Raw genomic sequence first — 23,183 nt, 5'->3', positions numbered from 1 at the left:
TCGTGGAATGCGAATATTAATTTCAACGATAGCAAACAACACCAATTGGCAGACCTAATACTCTGTGTCCCGTCCTGTGTCCACTAATAACTCTCTAAACCAATTATCCTCAATGCTTATCATTGGCTGCGTTCACTAATCACGATGACTCCACCTCACCATCAAAAACCTCGGCTGGCTCGACGCCACGACCAGCCTAACAACTAGCTGCATAGTCCCACCGTGTCAGAATATAAATAAGATGTCAATCTCCTAATCCCGCACTTCCTCATCTTATCAATATCCCTCCCCACCATGAGTATTGTAATTGCGGTCGCATTTGCCTGCCTTATCCTCCTATCCCTCTACCTCTTCGTCAATCAACAATGCCACTCCCTCCCACTTCCTCCTGGACCCAAAGGCAAGCCTATCGTCGGGAATCTATCCGACTTGCCACCTCCGGATATTCCAGAATGGCAACACTGGATTAAACACAAAGAGCGTTACGGTAACCACCTCTCCCATCACAGCCACCACCACCATCAAGCCCTAACTAACCCCTACAGGCCCAATAACCTCCGTTACAATCCTCGGCCGACCTATCATCTTCCTTCACGATGCGCACATAGCCACTGAACTCCTCGAAAAGCGCTCCCTAAAGTACTCCTCCCGACCACGCTCAGTCTTCCTCGGTGAAATGTAAGCCCCCACCCCCAAGCTACCCTTCCACACCATAAAAACCCCTAACATAAAACAAACAGGGTAGGATGGAACGACGCCCTCGCCATGCAACCATACAATACACGCTTCCGCTTATACCGTAAAGCTCTGCACCAGATCCTAGGAACCAAGACCCTAGTATCGAAGTTCAATTCACTTCAGGAACTCGAAGCAAGACGGCTGTTACGTCGTATGTTAGATGATCCGGGGGAGTGGGTGCAGCATTTAAAGACGTATGTCCCCCATTTCCTTTTCTTACACATTAACATCAAAGAGGGACTGCTGAATAAGATGTATGTAGGGAAGCTGGTGCCATCATCCTCAAAATAGGGTACGGGTACGACATCAACCCGCACGGGAAGGACCATTTAGTCGGTTTGGCAGACGAATCGATGGAGACGTTCTCAGCAGTGCTGAATCAGACGTGGTTGGTGGATTTAATTCCTGGATGTATGTAGGATTTCCCATATTCCCCTGTTGGTGATACTAATAAAGATGACAAAGTGAAATACCTTCCCTCCTGGCTCCCCTTCTCTTTTTACAAGAAGGCCCAGTCCTGGCATACCCAGCTCCTCACCACCATCGAGACGCCGTACCAGATGGTACGGGAGCAGATGGTCTCCGGATTAGCGCCTCCATCTTACCTGCGGAACCTCCTCCAGGAGGAGGATACTAAGAAGGAAAAGCCCCTTTCAGAAGAGGAGAAATTCACAGCCAAGTGGACAGCGGGGTCACTGTACCTCGCTGGAGCAGATACAGTAAGATCTTCTATCGCATCCCATTCCCATCCTCTTTACCTGCCATAGATAATTTAAAATAGTATAGACAGTATCAACCCTCACCACCTTCATCCTCAGCATGGCCCTAAATCCCCACGTACAAGCCAAAGCGCAAGCCGAACTCGACACCATCCTAGGCCCTTACACCCTCCCCAAACTCTCCGACAGAGATAAACTACCCTACATCAACGCCATTGTGAAAGAATCTCTACGTTGGTATCCAGTCGCTCCAATGGGCCTACCACATCTGTGTGTGGAGGGGGATGTGTATGACGGGTATGCGATTCCCAAAGGGGCGGTGGTGATGGGGAATATATGGTACATCCCTTCTTCTTCCTTTCCGTTCTTATTGTTTTAGTGTAATGTGGATATTAACCGGTGCTGTGAAGGGCAATAACCCACGATCCAAACATCTACCCACATCCGGAGAAATTCGATCCGGAGAGATTCCTGGGTGAGAACCCTCAGCCGGATCCGTCGGGATGGGTGTTTGGATTCGGAAGGAGAGTATGTCCGGGACGGTTGTTGGCGGATGCGAGTGTTTTTGTGACGGTTGGGATGGTATTAAGTGCTTTGAGGATTTCGCTGGAGGGTGGGAGGGGAGAGGTGAGGTTTACGCCTGGAGTGGTCAGTCAGCCTGTTTTGGATGGGGTGAGGGTGCAAGCGAGGAGTCAGAGGCATGAGGGGGTTATTAGGGAAGTTAGTGTTGGTGAATAGTATATCTTTTGGTAATTATGATATTATTGTTTGTTCATATTATGGTCCTCTAGTGAACATTAATCGAAAGGAATGTCTGTACTACAGCTATATTATATATCAATTAGTACCTATAAGATACGTAGTAATGCGGGGAAAATCTGAGGATTGTATGGGTGTGGAGAATAGGGGTCAAAGCAACAACCCGGATTGGTGCCAAGTATCTACAAAGTAGACTAGCTAGTCAGTTACAGTATTGTGAACATTCCACTGGTAGGTTATCTGATCATACCCAAAAATAAACCTGAGTTAACAAACTAAATCTATCGCGAAACTAAACAAATTCTTAACAAAAAAACCACAGATATGTCCCATTACAATATGTCCAGTCATCAGTATCATAAAGATCATCAAACATCCCTGAATAGCAGCGACTACGCAGTAGCAGCAACATCCGTCTCATTCGATCCAGCCACCACATACATCTTCTCCGTCTTCAATTTATCCAGCGCACTCTGCGGCAAGTTCAGCGTATCCGAGACAATCTGCTTCGGCGTGGAGCCGATCCACTGGCCCAATGAGATGTCTGTAGGCATTATTAGTACTAACATTCACAACTCTACCGGATGGGGGTTAGGGGATGATGACTTACCGGTGAATTGATCCGTCTGCAACACCTCCAAGAAAACCAGATCCTCATCTCCCGTGTTCTCAATGTAATGGCTGTTGCTCTGCGGGAAGTATCCTACGTCACCCGGGCGGTAATCGAACGTCGTGGCGGTGCTGGGCGCCGTGAACAGGGTCGCGCGTGCCTTGCCACTGATGAAGAACGTCCATTCGTCGCTGCTTGGGTGCCAGTGAACCTCGCGCATGCCACCTGGGTGCACTGTCACCAGCGCGGCGGCCGTGTTGGTGGAGATAGGGAAGGTGAGGGAGTCGACAATCTTGACGGATCCGCCTTGCACTTCGTGCGCGGGCTGCTCGGAGAAGTGGTACGAGTAGCTTTGAGACCTGGGCAAGGCGCCTGCAGAGCCAGTTACATTCTGCTCCTCGATGTTTTGCGGTGCCGGAGTGCCGGGGAAGATATAAAGTTCATCTTCGGGAATGTCGTCGAAAGCGGCAACGGGGAGGTCGAAGTTTTTGGCGAGGACCTCACGCTATAGTCATCGTTAGGTCAAGCTCATACATAGAACTGGATAAATCAAGTGAGGGGTACCGGTTGATGGGCAAACACTTCAGTGGCGAGGAAAGTATTATCCTCGGAAAAGGAACCGTCATCGAAGATGAGGAGAAACTCGACGCCCGAGTCGAGGGCTTGGATGGAATGCGGAACACCGCTGTAAGGAGTGAGTCAACCGACCATCCCCATTAATGCATCCCTATAAAAGGGGACAATAATTTGGAATTGGGGCGAAAAACTTACGGAGGGAAGAACCAGACATCACCAGCGCTCACGTCATCGACGAAAGTTTGTCCGTTCTCGTTGACGGCCTGAATGATAAGAATTAGCTTTGGCAAACAACCTGGTTCGTCACGATCCTCTCTCTGCATACCTCGATCCGACACGATCCGTTCAACACCAACGACCATTCCGATGCCACATGCCAATGCAGCTCCCGATAAGCACCTGCTTCTAGGCGCATATCCACTCCAGCCATCTCGGTCGCGCCCGGCATCACCACCTCGTTCTCTTGCCGAGCCCATCCAGACCCGTTCAATCCCAGCCTTCACTCCAGTCAGTATGAAGTACAACATGCATTGCAGCAAGGGCAGGTCGGCTTACCGATTATGGCTTAGTCCTATCCCCAATTGTTAGCCATTGTTCTGTCTCATTAAAGCTTTTCCACCGAAAAAGCAAATAAAGGGGCTAAACGACAAAAAGAAAAGAAAGGAAAAGAAAAAGGCAAGGCAGATAAACTCACCCATAGGCCATTGGGCATTGATCGTCTGGCCATTGTCCGTACCCGGAGGAGCCAGCTTATCGCTATTGATCCGATCGTAGTAGTCGTTGCCTATTTGTCCGGTGAGATGAGATCATTTGCAGATCAACCAAACGCCTGGTCTGGTTCCACGGATCGACACTACATACGAGGTCCAGGGTCAGTTCCTCCCGTGCTTCCGCGGACCGGTTGCGGGTTCTCGATATCTTCAAAGTCGAGGTATAGGCCGAGGTCAGCGGCATCGGTCTGTCCTGGCACCGGCACATAAGGGATCTCGTCGGTGGACTGGTCCGTCACGGTGTTGGAGGCCGAGTAACCCAGCAAGTTCTCGGAGCCTCGTAGGGGAGGGTTCGACTTCGTCCCTGTAGGAGCGCCATGAACAGCTACCGTGAGAAGGGACGTGATGACCCAAGGTAGAGAAGAGTAAAGAGTAGATAATTTCATAATGGAATGAACTCAGAATGAATAGAAAGGTGTCTTTGCTGAATGATGATTGCAGCTTCGCTTTGTCTTGCTTGTTGGCTGGCTGAGTTGCTTGCTTTGGAAGGTATCCTTGCTTGATGAATTGAGGTCTGATTGTGAAACAAGAATCCGGCTCCGGACCTGGTCTTTATAACTTTTCTGGTCTCGGTCAACAGGCCCAAAGAGGCCACGGGCTACACGGCCGGCCACGGAAGCGGGCTTTTCGCCCTGATCGATCGATGCCCATCCGCGCGCAGACAGACGGACAGCAGACATCAGACAGCAGTCAAAGCAAGCAAGCAAGCACGCCGAGGGAACCAGCCCACGCTCCACTCCGCGGATTGTGGATAGTCAGATGTAGTGTTTTGTTCACGCCCCCTCACGCATAGCCGAGCCATGACGGCAAGCTTTAGCTTTTTCCCCTCATGCACCGAGCGGGTCTGGATAAAGTCAATCCAGTATCAGGCTCACTAAAAATTGGAGAAGCCGAGTCAGCAAGAGGAATGGGGCTGTTATACGGGTCATGAGGATAGCCCCATAGGGTTGGTGAGAAGCCAAAGGAGAAGCCAGCTGGCATAGCACCGCCCAAAAGGTGGTACGAGAAACGGCGATTGCATGCGGGGCTGGGTTAATTAGAACAGCGCAAAAAAGCAATCGAAGAAGGAGAGCGAAGGCAGCAGCAACCTGGACGAGGGTATATCCGGTGATGGTGGTGGTGCAGTTGTTCGTTTCAGTCCAATATTGATGAACGGGCCGGACGGGCTGGAAATGAAGGCCAGACTAGCGTTGAGAGTGGCTCCGCCGTAGGGGAAGGTACCTTGCTAGGGACGGGATACTCGATGGGGATTTAGCTTGTGGTTGGCTGCCTTTTTGCATCTTGCAGTTGCAGGTTTCTGCGAGTGCTGGGTTTTATTTTGATTTCTTTTTCTTAAATCACCGGGTAGATATTCACTTTGGTGACAGCAGTCAACTGCCGAAGAAGTGGGTATATGGTTTTTTTTTTAAATCATGATGGATAGGCAGAACCGATACTCGGGTCTCGTCTGGAGGAAGTTTCCATAAGATCAAAGTTTTCTTGCTTGATCGCTTAGTTCACCGACGCACAGCCTTAATGAAGATGATGCTGGGAAAGGATGGCAGTGGCGGTGCCCCGCGTGCGGAGAATTTCTTGGTCCAATGCTTGATTGTCAAAGTGCATCCGTGCTGCATGGAAGGACACGTCGATGGCGTCTGGGATTCCTTGTTTTGGATGAGCGGCCTGCACTATCTTGGTTGATTTAATTTTGGGCTATGCTGGAATTTCCGATTGCTGGGATTTTTTCATTTTAGGGTGTGGTGGTGGTGTTTTCGCTTGAGGACCCCCCGGATCGTCATCCTCAACCAATTATTCAATTAATTAATCTCAGGTCTAGTTTCATTTCATATATTTCCCTCATATGTGCCCCGCACTAAACAAGTCAGTTGCTGCATGAATTCCAGGGGTGTGTGAGAGAGAGAGTCATGTTAGTGGTAGTGGTGGTTGTAGTTGACTAGCAATTTAGTTGCGTGATTTCTGGGTACTACTACTATCTGATTGATACGCGATCGATGCGATGCCGACAAGAGTCGGTGTACATGCCTATGCCTCCTCTCCAGGCAGCACACCTTGCGTTGAAGGGTGTTATTCGCTCGGACGCGGCAGACATGCTGTCAGTGCAAAGTATGACCATACGAGAGTTTTGTGCAAAGAATAGTAACACATAAAAGCAAACATGAAGTCAAATTCAACCGTTTTTCCGGCCCAACTTCACCTCTTCTTCCAATTCTATATATAGTACGGAACAACTAAACTTCACAGCCCTAATTGGAATCCTCAGGTTTACATATCACCATGACATCCTCTTATTGTTCAGTTCTACTTCCAACCACCACCACCACCACCACCACCACTACTACTACTATTACTACTACTACAACAGTACTAGTTGTTCCATCCCGCCCTTGCTTCAACGTCAACGCCTTGCAAAAACAAAAAAGAGAAAAAGCAATTCTAGATTTTCGCCTTGATTCAAGAAAATTCTTCAGATCATTCTCCCGCTGTTAATTCCCGGTTCCGTGTAACAATCGTTCCACCCTCGCTCTGCCGTCCTCAACGATGCCCCCATTCCACAACGCTACCATCCCTTTTCCACTCAAGTCGTAAGTCTAGAACTCTTCCCTAACAATGAGCCCTCATAATATACCCCAATTCTCGAAAACTACCTCCTCCCCAACTCCTCGGATCCATCCACAACCCCCAAGAGGCACCAAGCCCGCAGTCGGATAACCCGGCTGCCTGAGCGGCGGTATCCAGTGAGGAGAATTGGGGGTTAGCAAAATCGTATTACAGAACCCTCTATATACTACTACTATAAGCGACTGTCACCAGCTGTCACAGAACAATCACCAGCACTTACAATATACATCAAACCTCCTCTCAAGCAAGAAGTAGTAGTAGTAGCATAGATCCTTTCAAGAGCACATGGCTCATCAGCCCGGTTAGGCTATAGGCTATAGTGAGACCGAATCGGCCATACACACCGCAAAAGTCAATCCAACCCGACTAACCCTCCCTAACAATGAGTTATTTTCTTTCTTCTGCTCCTAGAACTCGTAGTGCCCACATTTGTGCTTGATCTTCGGATGTTGGGGCTCAACTCCAACAGAAGAGGGAGGGAGGGGGGAAATGACGTAGCTGGCTATCCACTATGCCTGCAAGGTCAGGGATGTGAGTGAATGTGTCAGACAGACACAATTAAGTGCTTGGCGGGAGTATACTTTTCCATCCATTGTTGTACGTACCTGTTTTTCCTGGGCTGTGGTAGCAGTACCTGCGTTGTTGGCAACGTGTATACGCGAGGAGAAGAACAAGGTACCTTGAGGACGATAGCCGATACATAGTTACTACCCACCTAACTAGTATGTATACAAATAACTAACTGAGCATGCATGCGCACCCCGCAGGCCTTAGGCCACCAGTCGCCAGTAAGTGGCTGCTTAGTAGTACTAGTGAGTAGTAACTACTGCGAGTTCGGATACTCGGAGCCAATGATCTGAATCAGTGGGGAGGGCTAAGCAAGCTGTCATTTTTTGGACTAGCTGGGGGTGGGAGACTGGGAGGGGGCATGAGGACCAGGTGGATGGATGGTGGAGTAGAATACGCGGCTTGATTGATATGGTGGGGGAAAAGGCTAAGCAGCCACTAACTCGATACTAGTACTAGAACTAGTCCAGCCGTTGGAGCTGAGGGTTGACTGGGGGCCCCTGCTCGGGGCGATGCAAGAGTGCGGATTGGTGAGGTCGGTTTTAGTCGGAGATACTAACGATGATTGGGATGGATTAACACAGTCATTTCATCCAACTATCCCTACTGGGGGATGGAATGTGTCTGTGTACTGGAAATAAGCGACAAGTCAGCAGACAGGTGATGGTATCATCTGCGTCAGGTTGGAGCCATTGAGAATTTGAGACAGAGATCGTATAAGTAATAAATGATGATAATAATAATCAGGCGCCCCGATAATCTACAAGTCTATTCTATATGCTATGTATGTACATGCGCCCAGCCGAATTATCCGTCTATGCTAGTTTATTCCAAGTCCCAGTTGTATGTCATCGAGTCATCAAAATGTTTCGCATTTCATCGTGCAGTCCACACGCCCCGTGGCATCCGGCATCGCGTCCGTGCCTCTTGCGGCATCGTCTCCCAAAGCACTTGCCGCACTTCTTGGCCCACCTGGTCGATTGCATCCATCGCCCAAAGTACATCCAGGTGCTCGTACTCCTCGATCACCTTGGCGTGCACCAGCCGGACATGCGGCTCTCGCCCATTTTCGAGACGGTGCAGTAACCGGCGCCCGTCCACGAGACCATCTGAGCCTGCGATCCACAGCGCAACAGGAGGCATCTGAGGGCCATACCACGCGGTGTCGCTACGGAGGACCTCGCCATGGCCCCGCGCCACCCGCTGATCCTCCGCCGCCTCGGCCTGCGTGACCTCGCTCGTCGCGAGGATGCACTTCTGGTGAGCAAAGCACTCGCCCCCCAGCCACCACCGCATCGTCTCCGCGCTCACGTACACGGGTGCAAATTGAAACATGCGATCGCGGAGGCCGCGGTCCCAGCGCGCATCGCTCCACCCAAACAGGAAAGAAAACACGTAGTATCCCAGCGTGCCATAGATGCGCGGATGTAGCCGGCGGTGTACCGTCATCATGAAAGGAATGAACGCATGAATTCCAAAGAAGGCCCGGAAGATGAGAGGGGGAATAATCCGCATGAAGCGAAAGTAGACCCGTTCCACCAAGGGGCCTGCGTACACGGCCGGCGCGAGGGCGCAGAAGACTGAAATCCGCTCTCCCAGTTCCGGTCGCTGATCCTTGGCCAGTGCGATAAATGTCTCTGCGGTGCCCTGCGAGTGGCCAACGAGTCCGAGCTTCTCAAAGCCTGTCTCGAAGAGCACCCGGGAAACCAGTGCCGGCAAGTCCAGCACCCCCATCTGCTGGATGTTCCATGCCCACATCCGTGGATCCGACTGAAACAACGTCGTGTGTTCCGGAACCATGCCGCACCGATTGTTTCCGAGCCAGACATCGTAGCCTGACTTGCACAAAAAGAACGCAAGGCTGTCGTCATCGTTGGCACAAAATGCCCCGGCGCTTTGCAGCAGCCCGTGCATCAGGAGCACAGGGTATTTGCCCGGAGCTCGGCGAGAGGCTTCGGGGTCGGTCTGGCCAGTGAAGATGCGTGGGCCTCGCGGGCGCCGGGCCTTAGCAGGCAAGGGGGTGTGTTCCTGCGGGTTGTAGACATGCCACAAGGTGAGGATGAACCCATCCTCGGTTTGCACCTTGAAGGTCTCCACATCTAGCCCTACCCGTCTAGCGTAGTACGCTACATCGCATACAACCGGATCCTTACCCCCTTCCAAGGGCGGACACTCATCCAGTGCCTCCTCATCCACCTCCTTCTCTCGTCGGTAACTCCACCTCCGCGAAGCCTTGTTTCGCTCTACCTGCCGTGACCGCTCCTCCTCGTGAAATAGTCTCGTAGTATGGAGAGACCGCCCATCTATCTTCCGACAAATCTGCAAAACAGATGCACTAGCGGTCTGAATAATAGCGCCCAGGATGACTGTTCCGAGAAAGACGAGGGACAAAACGAAGGATACGCAGCGGATAATCAGATGCTGAACCGAGGTAATCAGGGAAGGCGGTCCGTAGGACGGTAACGGTGGGAACAAGGGGTGTGTAACATTATTTGCAATCGAGCTGCCAAGTTGATTCTTCCATGGAAATGGTTCTTCCTCTCCAAGTAGTCGTTCAGTGACCGCTGAGGCATTTTCCGAATCCTCATCACAAATGGGGCCCAAATCCTGCAACTCATACCCCGTCTGTAAGGGTGCTTTCAGCCCTGCGTCGGGCGCTGGATGCTGCTCAATCGAACCGACTTCAACGGTGGTATCGAAGTAAGGGGCCTTGTCAGAAACGCGCGATTCAGCGCCCCGGGCAACACTGGTGGACAGCCCCTCGTCGGGGTCGGATTCAGAGATGAACATGGGGGATCAGGGTACAGTGGCTGATCCAAAAGCAGGGAAGGAAAAGGGCCTCATTTTCAGTGAACGAGGAAGGGGGAAAAAAGAGGGAGTCGGAGGGAGAAATAGGGGATGAAGATCGAGGCGAAGCAGAGACGATCTGGAATCGCAGCCTTCCCCAATGATGAAAGATTGGCCCCAGATTTCAGGCCAGAATCACGTGTTGTGGGCCCGTGCACGTCACCCGGTGGGGGGTGGCGCCCAATCAGCGACGGGGGATCGTTGCCTAAGGCGTCACAGGGGGGTCATCCTCTCAGGCACTCAGGCACCCCAGGGTCACAAGTGACGTGCAAATGACATGCAAGAAGAGATAAGAAGAGATCGGTGATTCAATCATAGTCATATATATCATATCGTACGCTAAATATATCACATCATAGGCTAACTATATTAACAGAAAGAAAAGAAAACCATATCCAGCCATATCCAAATAAATCAATCAATAATAAAGTCATATCCTAAGCCACATAAGAATCCATATTAAGCCGTCTCGATATGCTGAGAAGTCTCGCGCTTCTGGGGGAGTTCACCCTCCACTTCGTACACACTGGGCCCGGCCTTGTCGGCATCCGCACCGGCGAAGTGTGCCGAAGGGATGAATCCCGGAGAGCGCCAGGCTGCTGACACCTTCGAGTAGAGCTCGTCCACCTGCTCCAGACTGAGGCCCTTGGTCTCGTAAATGCAGGTGTACACAAACACTCCCGCAATGAAGCAGAAGCCACCCCAGATAAAGAACACCTTGGACTGCAGGTTCGCGTTGCCCGGACCGGAATCCACCATGTAGGGGGTGGCATAGGCGATGGCCCAGTTCAGCAGCCAGTTCGTGGCCGTCGTGATGGAGAGACACTTGGCACGAGCCTTGAGTGGGTACAATTCACCTGTCACAACCCACGCGACGGGGCCCCAAGAGCTGGCAAAGAAGAAGATGTAGATGCAGACAAAGGCGATCAGGACCTTATTGGCCACGTCCGAGGAAGCCACCATGCCCACAATAGCCACGATCAGCTGGCACACGCACATGCCAACCGCACCGAACAGCAGCAAGGGCCGGCGACCCCATTTCTCAACCATGTACAGGCCCGGAAACGTGGAGACCACATTGACAATGTTGGTGATGAGTGTGATGGTAAAGCTGTTCTGAATGCCCGAGCGCTGGAAAAAGGTCGTTCCGTAGTAGACTGAAAGCGATTAGTTCTGAGAACCTTGGCCAATCGAAAGAAGCACACTTACAGATGAAATTGACTCCAGCGAGTTGTTGCAGCGCCTGCACAGCACATCCAGTGGCCAACCGCTTACCCAGGGAGCCAGTCAGAATGTCGCGGAAGCTTGCCTTGCCCACGCTCATCTCGTATTCGTGCGAGGCGCGGATCTCCATCAATTCATCCACGACGGCCTGGTCGTCAACATTCATACGACGAAGACGAGCAAGCGCCTTGGCCGCGGCCTCGTGTCTATCCTTCTTGATCAGGAAGCGTGGCGTTTCGGGAAGCACACTCATTCCGATAACGAGGATGATGGCCCATGCGAACTGGACGGCAACCGGAATGCGGTAGCTACCAGTATCCATGCGGTCCTTAGTGGCATTGTTGACAACAGAAGCAAGCAGCAGGCCAATGGTGATGGCCAGCTGATAGGCGCCGACAATGGTACCACGAATCCACTTCGGAGCCGTCTCAGACTGGTAAAGAGGGACTGTATTCTAGTTAGCACGTGTGTCTAAGTTCTAGGTAGCATAGGGGCTTGGCGACTTACTAGTTGCAGAGAGTAGACCAACACCAAAGCCAGCAAAGAACCGTCCAGCGACAAACAGCGGAATGGAGGTGGCTGCGGTCTGGAGGATCACACCGAAGCAGAAGACAAATGATTCGATGATCATGGCAATGCGGCGACCAAAGTAATCCGCAACAGGAGCAGAGGCCAGGGCACCAAAGAAAGTACCGGCAGACAGCAATGACACAATCATGGAAGACTGAGATGAGGTTACATCGGGGTAGTCATCAGAGGGGTTGATATATCCGGTAGAGAACATCTTCCGCCAGAACTTCATGGCCAGGATACCACTGATGGTTCCAGTGTCATAGCTATTCAGATCCAAGGTCAGACACACATCCCACGTATCATAATTGAGGGATAGAAGTACATACCCGAAGAGGATACCTCCAAAGGAGACAAACAGACCGATCATGATGGCGGGGGCCGCTGAGCCCACCGCATCATCTGGTCTCTTCAACAAGAAACCCATAGTAAGATTGGGAGACCAAAGGCAGAGCAATCGACTGAAGGTAGGAGATGTGGGGTCAGGCAAAGATTATGTGAGCGATGTAGCAGTGAGCAGTGCGCAGTGAGGTGTGAGCAGAGTGTGAGAGTCAATTGAGCCGGAGAAGGTAAGATGATGAGAGATCCATTACCCCAGACCCGGGCCATGGAGGCCTTTATGTAGTATTTGGAGCGGGACGCGGGGATGGCAGCGAGCAGGCAGATTCGTCCCCAGATCCGGCAGACCGACAACCAGACCGGCCGGAATCAGTCAGTCTCTGCACGCCACTGACCACGGAATCGGGCTAGGTGAGAGAACGGGGCCCCAGACTCCGCAGTCTCATTGCGAGTGTGTGTGCCGAGTCTGGAGAAGGACGTTGGGCCGAGGCGCCATGAGTGGGGGAGAAACACGAGAGAACCACTCAATGGCCGAGTCCGAGACAAGCCAAGCCAACATGAAGCTGTAATCTCAAGAGACTGGCTGAGAGAGGGAGAGCATGGGGTGGCCGAGGATTGACTATGACGGCGCGGACAAAAGTCAAATTGAGGCATTTGGCCGAGATCATCCCGATCATCCACGGGTCCCCAGACCGGTCTCAGCCACGATCATGGTCGGTCAGTAGAGAATCGGGATATCGCACGCGAGCCATTGCAGCTAGTGTGCTTGGAAGCGGGTGGTTTGGATCTAGAGAGATCTAGAAAGAGGCGCGGAGATGAGGCCAGACGCGGCTGGTGCAGACAGAAAGATGTGGAAAAGAGGCCGGGAACGGCCAGCCAGACTCGCGTGGCCGGCGGGCCAGATCTCCCACTTGTTTTGCCCGTCTCTATTTCCGGCTGGGGATCTTAATCACCTAGCGCACAATAGGAAATATACACGGTTCCTTGACACACGGATTTTGATGAGCAGACCCTGAGGGCTGCCCGTCCCTGTGTTGTCCTCGTGAGTCCGGGGTTCCTGGAGACCCGAACCGAAAATTCCAGTCGAGCTCCGGCCATTCAACGGGCTCAGCCACGCTTTGCCCGTGGGTGGCAACCATGGATTGCTTTCTCCCCAGTCAACAATTGAATTCAGGTTCACATTTTCTTCTCACCGGAGCCGCTTTAGGCTTGGGCAGTCAACAGATTAGAGTCTGGGCGTTTGCTTTCCATCCCAATTGCATGGGTTGTGAGGGCAATTTGGTTTGAGCAGGCCGCCACCAGGATGCTTAATTTAGTGTGTTAATGCTCGTGTGATTGGCCCTGTAGGGATGAATCCCCGAGATATTCCCGTACCTGGTCCAGTAACCAGTAATAGAATTGCGCAAGCGAGAAATGGGTTGTTAATTGCTGAGGGTGCGACGCTAAGGGTCTGGTCTCCAAAGTCTATTCGGGTTAGAGTTGGTCACCTGGCCTGGCCGGGAAGGGATCGACCGTGGATGTTGTCTATCATCCATAGACATCATCCTGTCGTATGGCTTGCAGATAGCCAACCCACGATGTTCTCTGTATGATTGATTGGATTAAAAAAATAACATCATGATGCAAAAAGTGACAAGAGAACAGATAGTGTAGCAAAAAAAAAAAAAAAAAAAAAAAAAGAAAAAAAGAAAAAAAAAAAAAGGTTCAAAAAGGAAATGGACTTCTCCGATACGGGGAATCGAACCCCGAGCTGCCGCGGTCAAGTCTTTCGGTTTGAAAGGCGGCGATGTTAGCCGTTACACCATATCGGATTTGATGGAAAATATTATCCCGCTATTGATTATACAAGCCAGTGAAAAAGTCCCTTGAGAGAAACAATGTCTCGGTGTCTGTTAGTACTAGACCACGCTCTACTCGCCTTTGCTTAACCTTAGTATGCATCCATTGTTTGGACAGTAAAGTCGGAAAATCTTGTAGACGTGCACTTTTCTATCACTTGGACTGATCCTTACCCAGTCGAGTACCGGTACTAGTACAGACGATAAGCATAGTGGGTAACCCTAATAAAATATATATATACTATCACCTGTACTCTCTATCATAGCGCGCGTAACATATATACTTACTACTAGTACTAGTAACAATCGGACTTTTCTACAAACAAGTCACCAATATCGCTGACAGGGCTGGTTAGGAATAAAAACCAGCCACCCCAGTACCATTATACATATACCTAGTACTTATGATATAGGTGTTTTTATGCTCGCCACCAACAGAAGACGCCATTCAACCATGCCATACGCCTGCCCAAAATTACAATATGAAAGGGCTAGAGATCCATGTACAGACTATATTTACCCACGCAGCGAAACCGAAAAAAAAAAAAAAAACTATCGCCTACCATCGCCAGACGAGAAAGAAGTACCAACATAACGCAATTCTGGCAACTCCCATGACCGATGCAAGGAATTCCTCCTTTATCAGGGTCATTTGGGAAGCGCTAGCCCCCGGCCGTCGTGACCCGCCACGCGATGGCTTCCACTTGGCGCTGCCCACTTTGTCCTCATCTGAGCCCGCGTAAGCAGCTTGTATGGGAGGTGCGTTTACCGCACGGCTGGCCAGCCCGCGAGGCGACGGGAACGTGGAGCTAGACGTACCAGAAGATGGGGTCTTGTAGCGGGCCGCGCGCTGCGGGGGCGGGGAGCGATGTTCTGACAAGGGCAGAATGGGCTCGTCGGGACTCGCCCCGGATGGGAGATATTTTACAATGATCGCAGCGCGCACAAGGAGTACGCACAGAGTGAAACCAAGAATTACCCCGTAATAGATGAAGACGGATAATTGGTCTGGGAGAAGACACAAGTGGTTCTGGACCGTGCGACCGGCATTAGCAGACCCCTCGGGTTCACCAGTGGCCAGATCAAGAGGATTCCACAAGCTGGTGAGTACAAAGCCCGGTTGACGAATTCCCATGGCCCATGAGAGGCTCTTGACTGTAATCTCCTTAGGAGACCCGCTGAACTCGTGATGCGAGATCTCGCAGTAGTCGTGGTCATCCCCGGAATACATCTGGACCAAATTAGGCCCGACCTTTGAGACGATATCCCGAGAAATGGCCGGGGTCAAAACATTTTGATATTGATAGCCCCGACCCATCGGAATAGCGTTCCGGTCATCCTCCTCCAAACCCTCGCCACTGGGCGGATAGTGTTCGCGATAGGGCCCGCACGGCGTGGCCGGTCGGCGATATAAAGGTACGTGAGAAAGAAGGATAGTGGGAAACCCCGCAACCTCCGGCTTGAGCTGCGGGTCGACGGACGGTTCCAAGATATCAACAGCCCGATGCTGAAACTGACGGCCCTCAGTCTTATTGGCGAGCATGCGCAATGCCTCAACTTCCGCCCTGCCCCGATGTACGTTCATGCGGTCGAGGAAATCCTGGGTATCTCTCCAAATGTGTTCGTTTGGCTGTTTTCCATCGCCTGAGCCCGTGCCTGAGCTGCCTGTCTCCGGGTCTGGCTGGTCCATGGCGCTCAGCGACACGGTGTCAACAGAGATAAAAGTATGGTTTCCAATGACATCAACGCGATTGCTTTTGCCAAAGAAGCTCTGAAACCTATCGCGCACCGGGATCTGGACACCCGAACCAAAACCCAGATCGTGATTTCCAGGCAAGCTAGTGATCAACCTCCGCCCAAGCGGGTGACGTATGTGATCATCACCATCTTTCCATGTATCCACAAATATTTTCACGAACCGATGGAACTCTTTCTTCCAAAAGCGGTCCTTGTATTTCTTGTAGCGTTCCTCCGGGCTGGAACTGGATGCCGTAGCCCATTCCCGGCCCCCGTCGAAAAGGTCACCCAGGAACAACACGGAATCTGGGCCTAGTTCTTTCTGAATGGACGAGAAGGATCTCCGAAGGTATTGATCGGTAAATTTGACGGTCAACGTCGAAAGGGGCCATGGTCGGCCGGGATATGTATGAGGATCGACTAATTGCGGGTCGGCGATGAAAGCGACATGATGTGGAATTGCGTCTTGGGGCTGTCTCGAGAATGACGAGTTAGCGGAAGAAGGAAAGGGACGGATTCCAACGTCGACCACCTACCCATCTCTCCCAATTACCCCAATTGCATGCTTTTACGCTGTCCTGAAAGACAGTCCGTTCGCCCCACCATAATGTACAGATCCATAAAGCAACCAAAGCGTTCGAGATGGTGAAGACATATCTAGCGACCTGCTTGAATAGCGACAATATCCCATGTCTAGTACTTGTCGCCTCACGTAGATCCGAAGCCCACCGTTTCGGCCATGGCGGCGGTGATTGATCCCGCTCCGATGAACCCGAGGACCACGCGGGAGACCCTGGGCGAGCAGGTCGATAAGAGTCGGCAATGGCGTTGTGCGAGTATGAATAGCTCATCTTCGTTGTTTCAGCCTATGGATGGTCGAGCGCAGCCCTGCTGCATTGCGGTACTGAGGCTGACACACGAGAGGTGGGCAGCTAGCAGTTGACCGAACCGGAGGTCATGCTTTGGGGAGTATCAACAATTGCAAGAGAACACAATAAACGAGCGACAGGTCAGCTAGAGATTAGATATAAGAATGAGGGAATGAGAGTCAGTGCATGACGATGTGGGAATGGATGGTCCAAGGGGGATCGCCGCCGATTGACGGATGGAGACACGTCACGTGCGCTGCGGCTGGGCGCAACGCTTCTGAGACATTTTGCCCTCGATTTGGCCCCAGGCCTCAATATTCAGGGTCTGAGAAACACTTGGCAGCAACAACTCCGCCACCACACTCCACTCAGGTCCATAATTCAGGGGAAGTACTACTTGGAAGCGAAGACGACGGATTCAGATCACATGCAATGTCATTGCTAAGAATACAAGAGGAGAATAAGAAAAAGTGTAGAGAATGCATTTACGCTTGTCAGTGACAAGTCTCATCACATGCAGCCATCTAGGAAGTCCACCCAACATGCACCAAGTTGACCTGAGATGCAATATCAAGAACGGCCAGTCCAAACACATAATAATGGGGTATGTTGAACAGAAAGGAAAATTAATATGTTGAGGTTGTAAGGAAGGTGTAAGAAGAAAAGATCATAGGACAGGGGGAGTTTTTATCGGATCACCTCACGGTGATTGCTTGGGGCAACACTGGCCACCCCGGGCACACTCCTCACCACATTCCAGGAGGCACGCCTGCGAGTCACCGTCAGGTACACTGGGTGTTCGACTGGGAAGAGTCCCCGAGGCGGAGGCTCCGTTGCTACCGCCACGGTAGTCCGAGGGGGCCATGATCGTATCCTCAGCGTCACTATCGGGCGCAAATTCAGGCTGGATCGTCGAAGAATGGATCCCATAAGCGTGCAAGCACTTCCTCACTTGCCTGGCCAGACGCATATAGCGCTCTGAGCCTTCACCCTTGATCTCCGTGTCCACCTGGATGTGAATAGAGGCGACTAGCTTGGTGTCGCTCAGCTGCCATACGTGCAGGTGGTGGGAGCCGATGACGCCCGGAAGCCCTTCGATGTCCTCCTTGATATGGTCGATGCTGAGGCCGTGGGGCGCTGCCTGCAAGAGAATACGCGATGCAGCCTTGCATAGGGGAATGGCGGAAAGCAGGATAATCACAGTGATAACAAGCGAAATCCCAGGATCCACGTAGAATCGCCAAGAATAATCGGTCAGCCAGATAATGAGCGCAGAAGCGATGACACCGATGTTACCCAGTGCATCGCCCATCACATGAAGGAAGACGCCCCGCATGTTGAGGTCATGGCCATGACCATGGCCATGCTTTTCGTCTTTGGGCTTTGGTTGAGCATGATTGTGGAATTTGTGGAGATCATCATCGGCAGCAGCAGTCCGGGACCGAGCAAGTGACCCCGTCTCATCGGTATATCTACCATTGCGACCGCCGTGGCTAAGGAGGGCCGAGCGCTCAGATGGCTGGCCGTCGGCGCCCTCTTGAAGATCGCTGTCCGAGCCAGACTGTTCATCATCATAACGGTTCTTACTGGCTGCGATAATCTCCTGTCTCATACTAGCGGGGTGGATCTGGATGTCTTCCACGTCAACATATCCACTGTAGCGACTATCGACTGTCCGGCGGCGACGCGAATAGGGAGAGTGTGGCTCGGCACCACCAGTCTGCTTGGTCCACTTGTGTCAGCTAAATAGACCTGGTAGAGATGAGTCCACTAACGTTGTTCTGGCCATCTGCGTGTACATGGTCATGATCGTGGTCATGGCCCGCAGCATGTACATGGTCATCAGCGCCTTCTTCCAGATCTCCAGGGCCATGACTGTGGCCGTGCCCGTGGGAGTGGTCATGGAATAGAACAAGACCAATTGTGTTCGACAGCAAGCCGAGGCATCCAACGATGCAAACGAATTTCGGGTTCTTCACTTCCTGAGGTTCGACTAGTCGTTGTATAGCTTCCAGGAAAATCGATAGACACAGAGCGACCAGGAAGACACCATTAACTAGAGCACCCAGAGTTTCTGCGCGTTGCCACTAAAGAACCAACCGTCAGGATGAGAGGTAGACCTGTAGGATCGAGACAAGCTTACCCCGTAGGTGTACATTTTTGAGTTGGTTTCGCGGTTGGCGACCTTGACAGCCCAGAGGCCCACACATAGTGACAGTACATCATTCAGCTGTGCCAATACTGGTCAGAATCATGCTATCCAAAGTGTATTTCGGTAAGACGACGAGATAAGGCGTACCATGTGAAACGAGTCGGCAACCAGGGCAAGGGAGTGCACGGAATAACCTGCGCGAAGAAATCTGGTTAAGAGACGCCCGGGAGCATATAATGGCATGGACACGAACCAGCAATCAATTCCAACAAGAAGAAAGCCGTATCAATCGCCAACAGGATCAAGATCCTGTTTGTCTTGGAGAGACCCATGATGGTTGAGGCCTTGCGCTCAGTGGCGCGAAAATGAAGGAGAAAAGGGACGGATGACGGCAGACTTCCAATCTAAGCGTGGTTGTAGTCGTTCATATGCCGGAGTCCGCCAAACAGTACACCAAGGAAGACCTAGGAGGGGAACGCGACTAAGCGGGAGAAGAGGAGGGGGAGAGAAGAGGATAGGAAAGAAGACCAGGCGATAAATAAGTCATGGAGGAAATGAGGGAGAAAGAAAGAGTGACGCGGATTTCCTTGGAGAGACAAAAGTGGAGAGAAATGACAAGAGTCCGGCGGAAGGCCGACCGGAACGAAAGTGGCGTTAGTTGCTTAGTTGCTGCTCCGGCCTCAGGCGCCCATCCGGCCTCGGCGGGGTTTAGCGGCCAGCCTTATCATCATTCCGTCTCCACTACTCCCTGCCTACTGCCTACTATTCTCGTCTCTTGTCTACTCTCATGCTGAGTTCCTACTCAAGAGACACATTCACCGTTGGATACGTCACCTTGAGATCTGCCTGGCCAGAACTGCAAGGAAATATCCTGCTGTCACATTCAAAACCTGTCTTGTCTGCCACATGCACTACCCAAACTTGGTGCTTGCAGCTGCCGACATCGTCGAGGTACAAAGGTACGTGGTACCCACTCCACAGTGATTTATTTCTCCACCCTCTCCTGAACTGCTTTTATACATAATCGGTACGCCGCTACGATCTCCCGTGACTCCTTAAAGTGATCGTCCTGATTTTGCTAGGATATGCATTTCTTTTTCTTCTGTCTCGTATCAACTTGCCGCGCCAGTTCATTCTCTGATGACCTATACAGCAGCGTCTTTGTTGTGTGTGCGACATCATGACTCGGAAGAAAGAAAATTTTGGCACTAAGCCCAAAGACTAATGCGGCGGCTAGTACGCCATGGGCGACCGTCAGTGCGCTAGCCATGCAACTATATTCTATTTTGGCGAGCAGCCGACCGGCTAGACAAGGATTCATTTTACGAAATGAAGTGGGTTTTAGGGTCTGTTTGAGATGCCTACAGAGTGCCCATTGGGTCCTGACCACTCATGAAGTCCTGGGACAAATCTTGTATCTGGACGGTCTTTGGAAGGGCTGACTGCGATATGCATCTTGACGAATCAGCATGACGAGGGTCCAAGTAAGCCAAAAGTAACGTTTCGGATAACGGAGCAGATCTAAATCGCTCAATGTCCCGGAGATTATGGCCTGCGCACTATACATGACTGGATCCACTGTCGCCAATTTCACCAAAGAAGCTCCTTCGCTTTGAATTTTGTTTCACACTTAGATCGGATACATTTCGAACTGTCTCAACCGAAGATACCGGAATCACTCCCGATATTTCCGGCTTAGAGTGATAGGTACATTTTATTCCCTTCATTTGGTATTTAGTGGTATCTAGGTCAAGACCTGACGCACCTACCATGTCAAGCGCATTTGACAGTGACCCGAGACCCGTATAGCGGAGCATTTCAATCCTGCAGGGTATCAAGCGAAAGTCACTACTTTGCACAACGTATCAATTCTTTCAAACCGGTTAGCTATGACTGTTTGCTTGACAATGCCTGACTATGGCAACATGATCCATAGATCCTAGACCCACCTGGCGAATGGTGTTCTCTCGCCAACTGCCTGGAGCGATCGTTGTACACCAACCGGTCTAGCACTCCGTTGCAATAGTATGCCAGCAAGACTTCAAAGAGCGTAAAATTTACCAGTCGAACCCATGGGACAGTGCTATATACAACGAGTTAGCAAAATACGGACATCCAACGTCAACCTCTACGCCGTATACGCCGGCGGCGGCGACATCTCCCTCTCTCCCTCTTCGTCCGAACCCTCCTCCTCCAACCAGTACTTCATACCCTTACTATCCAACTTCTTCTCATCAACAGGAATCTGTACCTTTTGCATACCAACAGTCAGCCAGATACTCCAAATCAGAATACAATAAGAAGAGAAGATGAGAACAGAAAACTTACCCCCTGACCCCCCTTCTTCAACACCACCACCTCCTCCCCCTCCCTAACCCTTCCCACCAACACCCCATCCTTCCAAACCCCATTCCTAACCACCATCCCCTCCAGATCCGTCCTCACCAGCACACAATACAACACATCACAATTCACCAATTTGCACCGCTGCACCCGACACTCATCCGAAATCATGCACCTGGACACATTACTCCGCCAGAGAGAGCTCCCGCCCAACAAACTAACATCTTTCACCTTGCTGCGCTTGACAGAGGCGCGATCGCGGAGAATTGCGTTGGAGAGGGTGCTCCGGTGCGAATAGGTGTAGATGTCGAAGGAGGTATGCGTGGCTTCGGTGCGGGAAACAATGGCGTTAGTGAGGGTGGTGTGTTTTAGCTTGGAGCGGTAAGTGGATGAGTGCTTGACGATGCAGGATGTTAGGGCGGAGCGGAGGAGGCTGGTGGGGGTTTTGGCACTGCCGGAGCAGGTGATGGTTACGTCGCGGAGGTCGCTGCGGGTGATGGTGTCGGAAGGGGTGAGATCGGTAAAAGTACTGTTGATGAAGGTGGAGCGGGTGATGGTGGGGAGGGTGGATGTTGATATTGAGATCATTGTTGGGGGTTGGATAGGGTAGGTTAGTGTTCATTCATACAGAGTAACTAGTAGACGGGGGGGAAGATAAGGTTAGATTGATAAAGTAAGGAGGCGAATATGTTGTTGCCTATTGGGACTCTGATGGCATATAAGATGCTTAGCTATTGTCTATATGATGACGATGGATGCCTGGAAAGGGTTACATGGATCCTAGTTACTTTGATTTAGGCCGCGAGATTTCCACATCTAAGAACTTCGAAGGCACGCAGATACCCTACGCAGGGCTGAGCTGCAGGGGGCCGTGAGCTGAAGGTCACTTGTTTCCGCCCGGGTTTCATGAGGTCATTGATTGTTCCAACGGAGAGGCTAAGGTTGGTCATCAAGCCATAGAACGCGTCAAAGAAAGACCCTCGCAAAATATTAACTGCCTTTTAGACGTTTCATAGGATCGCGATCTGCAAAACGTTCATGTTGCCCCGTTGTTAGAAGGATCGAAGCTATAGATCGGAAACCATGAAGATCGTTAGTGGTTAGATTGATGGCTCATATAGCATGTAATCACGTTCACAGTATTGAAGAGTCATTCGTGGTAATATCAATAAGTAAAAAGAACCATGCTATCACGGATACTATCACAAGATTTATGCCATGGATAAGTCCCCACAAAGGATTGTTACCCCAACCTAAAGAGTTGGAAGCCTGAAATAAAAGCAGATTTCTGTGCCGAATATGATCTTGTACATGGCGTATATGCATACGTGAGTGAGACATGCCTGTCGGGGCTAGGCGGGCCTATCTTGTTTTCTTTCATTTCTCCCTGTGGCGCAAATGCTAGCATAGAATATCTGGGCTGGATAAGTTGTGGTAGATTCCTAGCATGTCAGTCTCAGTTATGAGAGGGCGCTTTCTCAGCATTGGTGGTTCTGAGGCTCCTGGGTGGATTAACCGCGAATTAGGATGTCTTTCACAAAATATAGATAATATATGGCAAAGGACTTATATCTTGAAATACCTGATCAAGCGTGCGTTGAATAAAGAACTGCGATGTCAAGGTAGGCATCTCAAAGGACTGTACGCATCGTTGGGACGAGAAAGACCATAGCGCGAAACCCTCAGCTGTGCCACCGCGACCGGCTGTGAGGGTGGCGGACGAGGGAAATAATATGCCGCGGATTCTATTGGGTGGCATGGCGGTTTGTTGAGAAACCAAGAATGAAGCAATGATACACCTGCAGAAGGATGTAAGGTTGTCCGCTTCTAAAGTCAAAATCTAGATCTTGGAAGCTGCTGGAACCGTAGGGGATGAGAATAGGTGTTAGAAGAATCCTTGGCCGCT

General features: G+C 51.1%; 7 protein-coding genes and 1 non-coding gene across 8 annotated transcripts; 1 reads left to right on the top strand and 7 right to left on the bottom strand.

Moving 5' to 3' along the window:
- Positions 1 to 289: 289 nt before the first annotated feature.
- BO83DRAFT_356405 (cytochrome P450) lies at positions 290 to 2,195 on the top strand (the record flags this gene model as incomplete). The annotated part of the gene is made up of 7 exons (XM_025529196.1): positions 290 to 487; positions 546 to 678; positions 741 to 932; positions 1,001 to 1,149; positions 1,204 to 1,457; positions 1,525 to 1,796; positions 1,868 to 2,195. Exons 1-7 carry the CDS (start codon positions 295 to 297, stop codon positions 2,193 to 2,195), a joined length of 1,521 nt encoding a protein of 506 aa, XP_025390696.1. The 5' UTR covers positions 290 to 294.
- Positions 2,196 to 2,498: 303 nt separating this feature from the next.
- Positions 2,499 to 4,822, bottom strand: BO83DRAFT_461108 (putative oxalate decarboxylase). Its single transcript, XM_025537238.1, has 8 exons — positions 4,264 to 4,822; positions 4,097 to 4,186; positions 3,958 to 3,973; positions 3,728 to 3,899; positions 3,598 to 3,665; positions 3,391 to 3,511; positions 2,827 to 3,331; positions 2,499 to 2,760 (listed from the first exon to the last, which is right to left on the bottom strand). The coding sequence occupies exons 1-8, from the start codon at positions 4,556 to 4,558 to the stop codon at positions 2,609 to 2,611; spliced, it is 1,419 nt and encodes a 472-aa protein (XP_025390695.1). The 5' UTR covers positions 4,559 to 4,822; the 3' UTR covers positions 2,499 to 2,608.
- Positions 4,823 to 8,110: 3,288 nt separating this feature from the next.
- Positions 8,111 to 10,253, bottom strand: BO83DRAFT_376440 (putative ab-hydrolase associated lipase). Its single transcript, XM_025530718.1, has one exon. The coding sequence runs from the start codon at positions 10,146 to 10,148 to the stop codon at positions 8,235 to 8,237; it is 1,914 nt and encodes a 637-aa protein (XP_025390694.1). The 5' UTR covers positions 10,149 to 10,253; the 3' UTR covers positions 8,111 to 8,234.
- Positions 10,254 to 10,505: 252 nt separating this feature from the next.
- On the bottom strand, positions 10,506 to 12,808 carry BO83DRAFT_376439 (sugar porter family MFS transporter). The gene is made up of 4 exons (XM_025530717.1): positions 12,329 to 12,808; positions 11,937 to 12,265; positions 11,415 to 11,876; positions 10,506 to 11,362 (listed from the first exon to the last, which is right to left on the bottom strand). Exons 1-4 carry the CDS (start codon positions 12,424 to 12,426, stop codon positions 10,665 to 10,667), a joined length of 1,587 nt encoding a protein of 528 aa, XP_025390693.1. The 5' UTR covers positions 12,427 to 12,808; the 3' UTR covers positions 10,506 to 10,664.
- Positions 12,809 to 14,061: 1,253 nt separating this feature from the next.
- BO83DRAFT_t96 lies at positions 14,062 to 14,149 on the bottom strand. Its single transcript has one exon. It is a non-coding gene; the product is annotated as a tRNA-Glu (tRNA).
- A 548-nt stretch (positions 14,150 to 14,697) lies between these two features.
- BO83DRAFT_333436 (putative manganese ion homeostasis (Fr)) lies at positions 14,698 to 16,966 on the bottom strand. Its single transcript, XM_025528340.1, has 2 exons — positions 16,450 to 16,966; positions 14,698 to 16,385 (listed from the first exon to the last, which is right to left on the bottom strand). Exons 1-2 carry the CDS (start codon positions 16,762 to 16,764, stop codon positions 14,736 to 14,738), a joined length of 1,965 nt encoding a protein of 654 aa, XP_025390692.1. The 5' UTR covers positions 16,765 to 16,966; the 3' UTR covers positions 14,698 to 14,735.
- A 227-nt stretch (positions 16,967 to 17,193) lies between these two features.
- BO83DRAFT_376437 (cation diffusion facilitator family transporter) lies at positions 17,194 to 19,522 on the bottom strand. Its single transcript, XM_025530716.1, has 5 exons — positions 19,188 to 19,522; positions 19,082 to 19,128; positions 18,926 to 19,012; positions 18,558 to 18,869; positions 17,194 to 18,502 (listed from the first exon to the last, which is right to left on the bottom strand). The coding sequence occupies exons 1-5, from the start codon at positions 19,264 to 19,266 to the stop codon at positions 17,483 to 17,485; spliced, it is 1,545 nt and encodes a 514-aa protein (XP_025390691.1). The 5' UTR covers positions 19,267 to 19,522; the 3' UTR covers positions 17,194 to 17,482.
- A 1,540-nt stretch (positions 19,523 to 21,062) lies between these two features.
- BO83DRAFT_386581 (uncharacterized protein) lies at positions 21,063 to 21,865 on the bottom strand (the record flags this gene model as incomplete). Its single annotated transcript, XM_025532675.1, has 2 exons — positions 21,063 to 21,185; positions 21,263 to 21,865. 2 exons carry the CDS (start codon positions 21,863 to 21,865, stop codon positions 21,063 to 21,065), a joined length of 726 nt encoding a protein of 241 aa, XP_025390690.1.
- Positions 21,866 to 23,183: the final 1,318 nt, after the last annotated feature.

Source organism: Aspergillus eucalypticola, assembly GCF_003184535.1.
Source record: "Aspergillus eucalypticola CBS 122712 chromosome Unknown BO83scaffold_6, whole genome shotgun sequence".
NCBI classification, from domain to species: domain Eukaryota; kingdom Fungi; phylum Ascomycota; class Eurotiomycetes; order Eurotiales; family Aspergillaceae; genus Aspergillus; species Aspergillus eucalypticola.
Note: the sequence above shows the minus strand (reverse complement) of the source record. Positions and strands in the feature narration are given on the sequence as shown.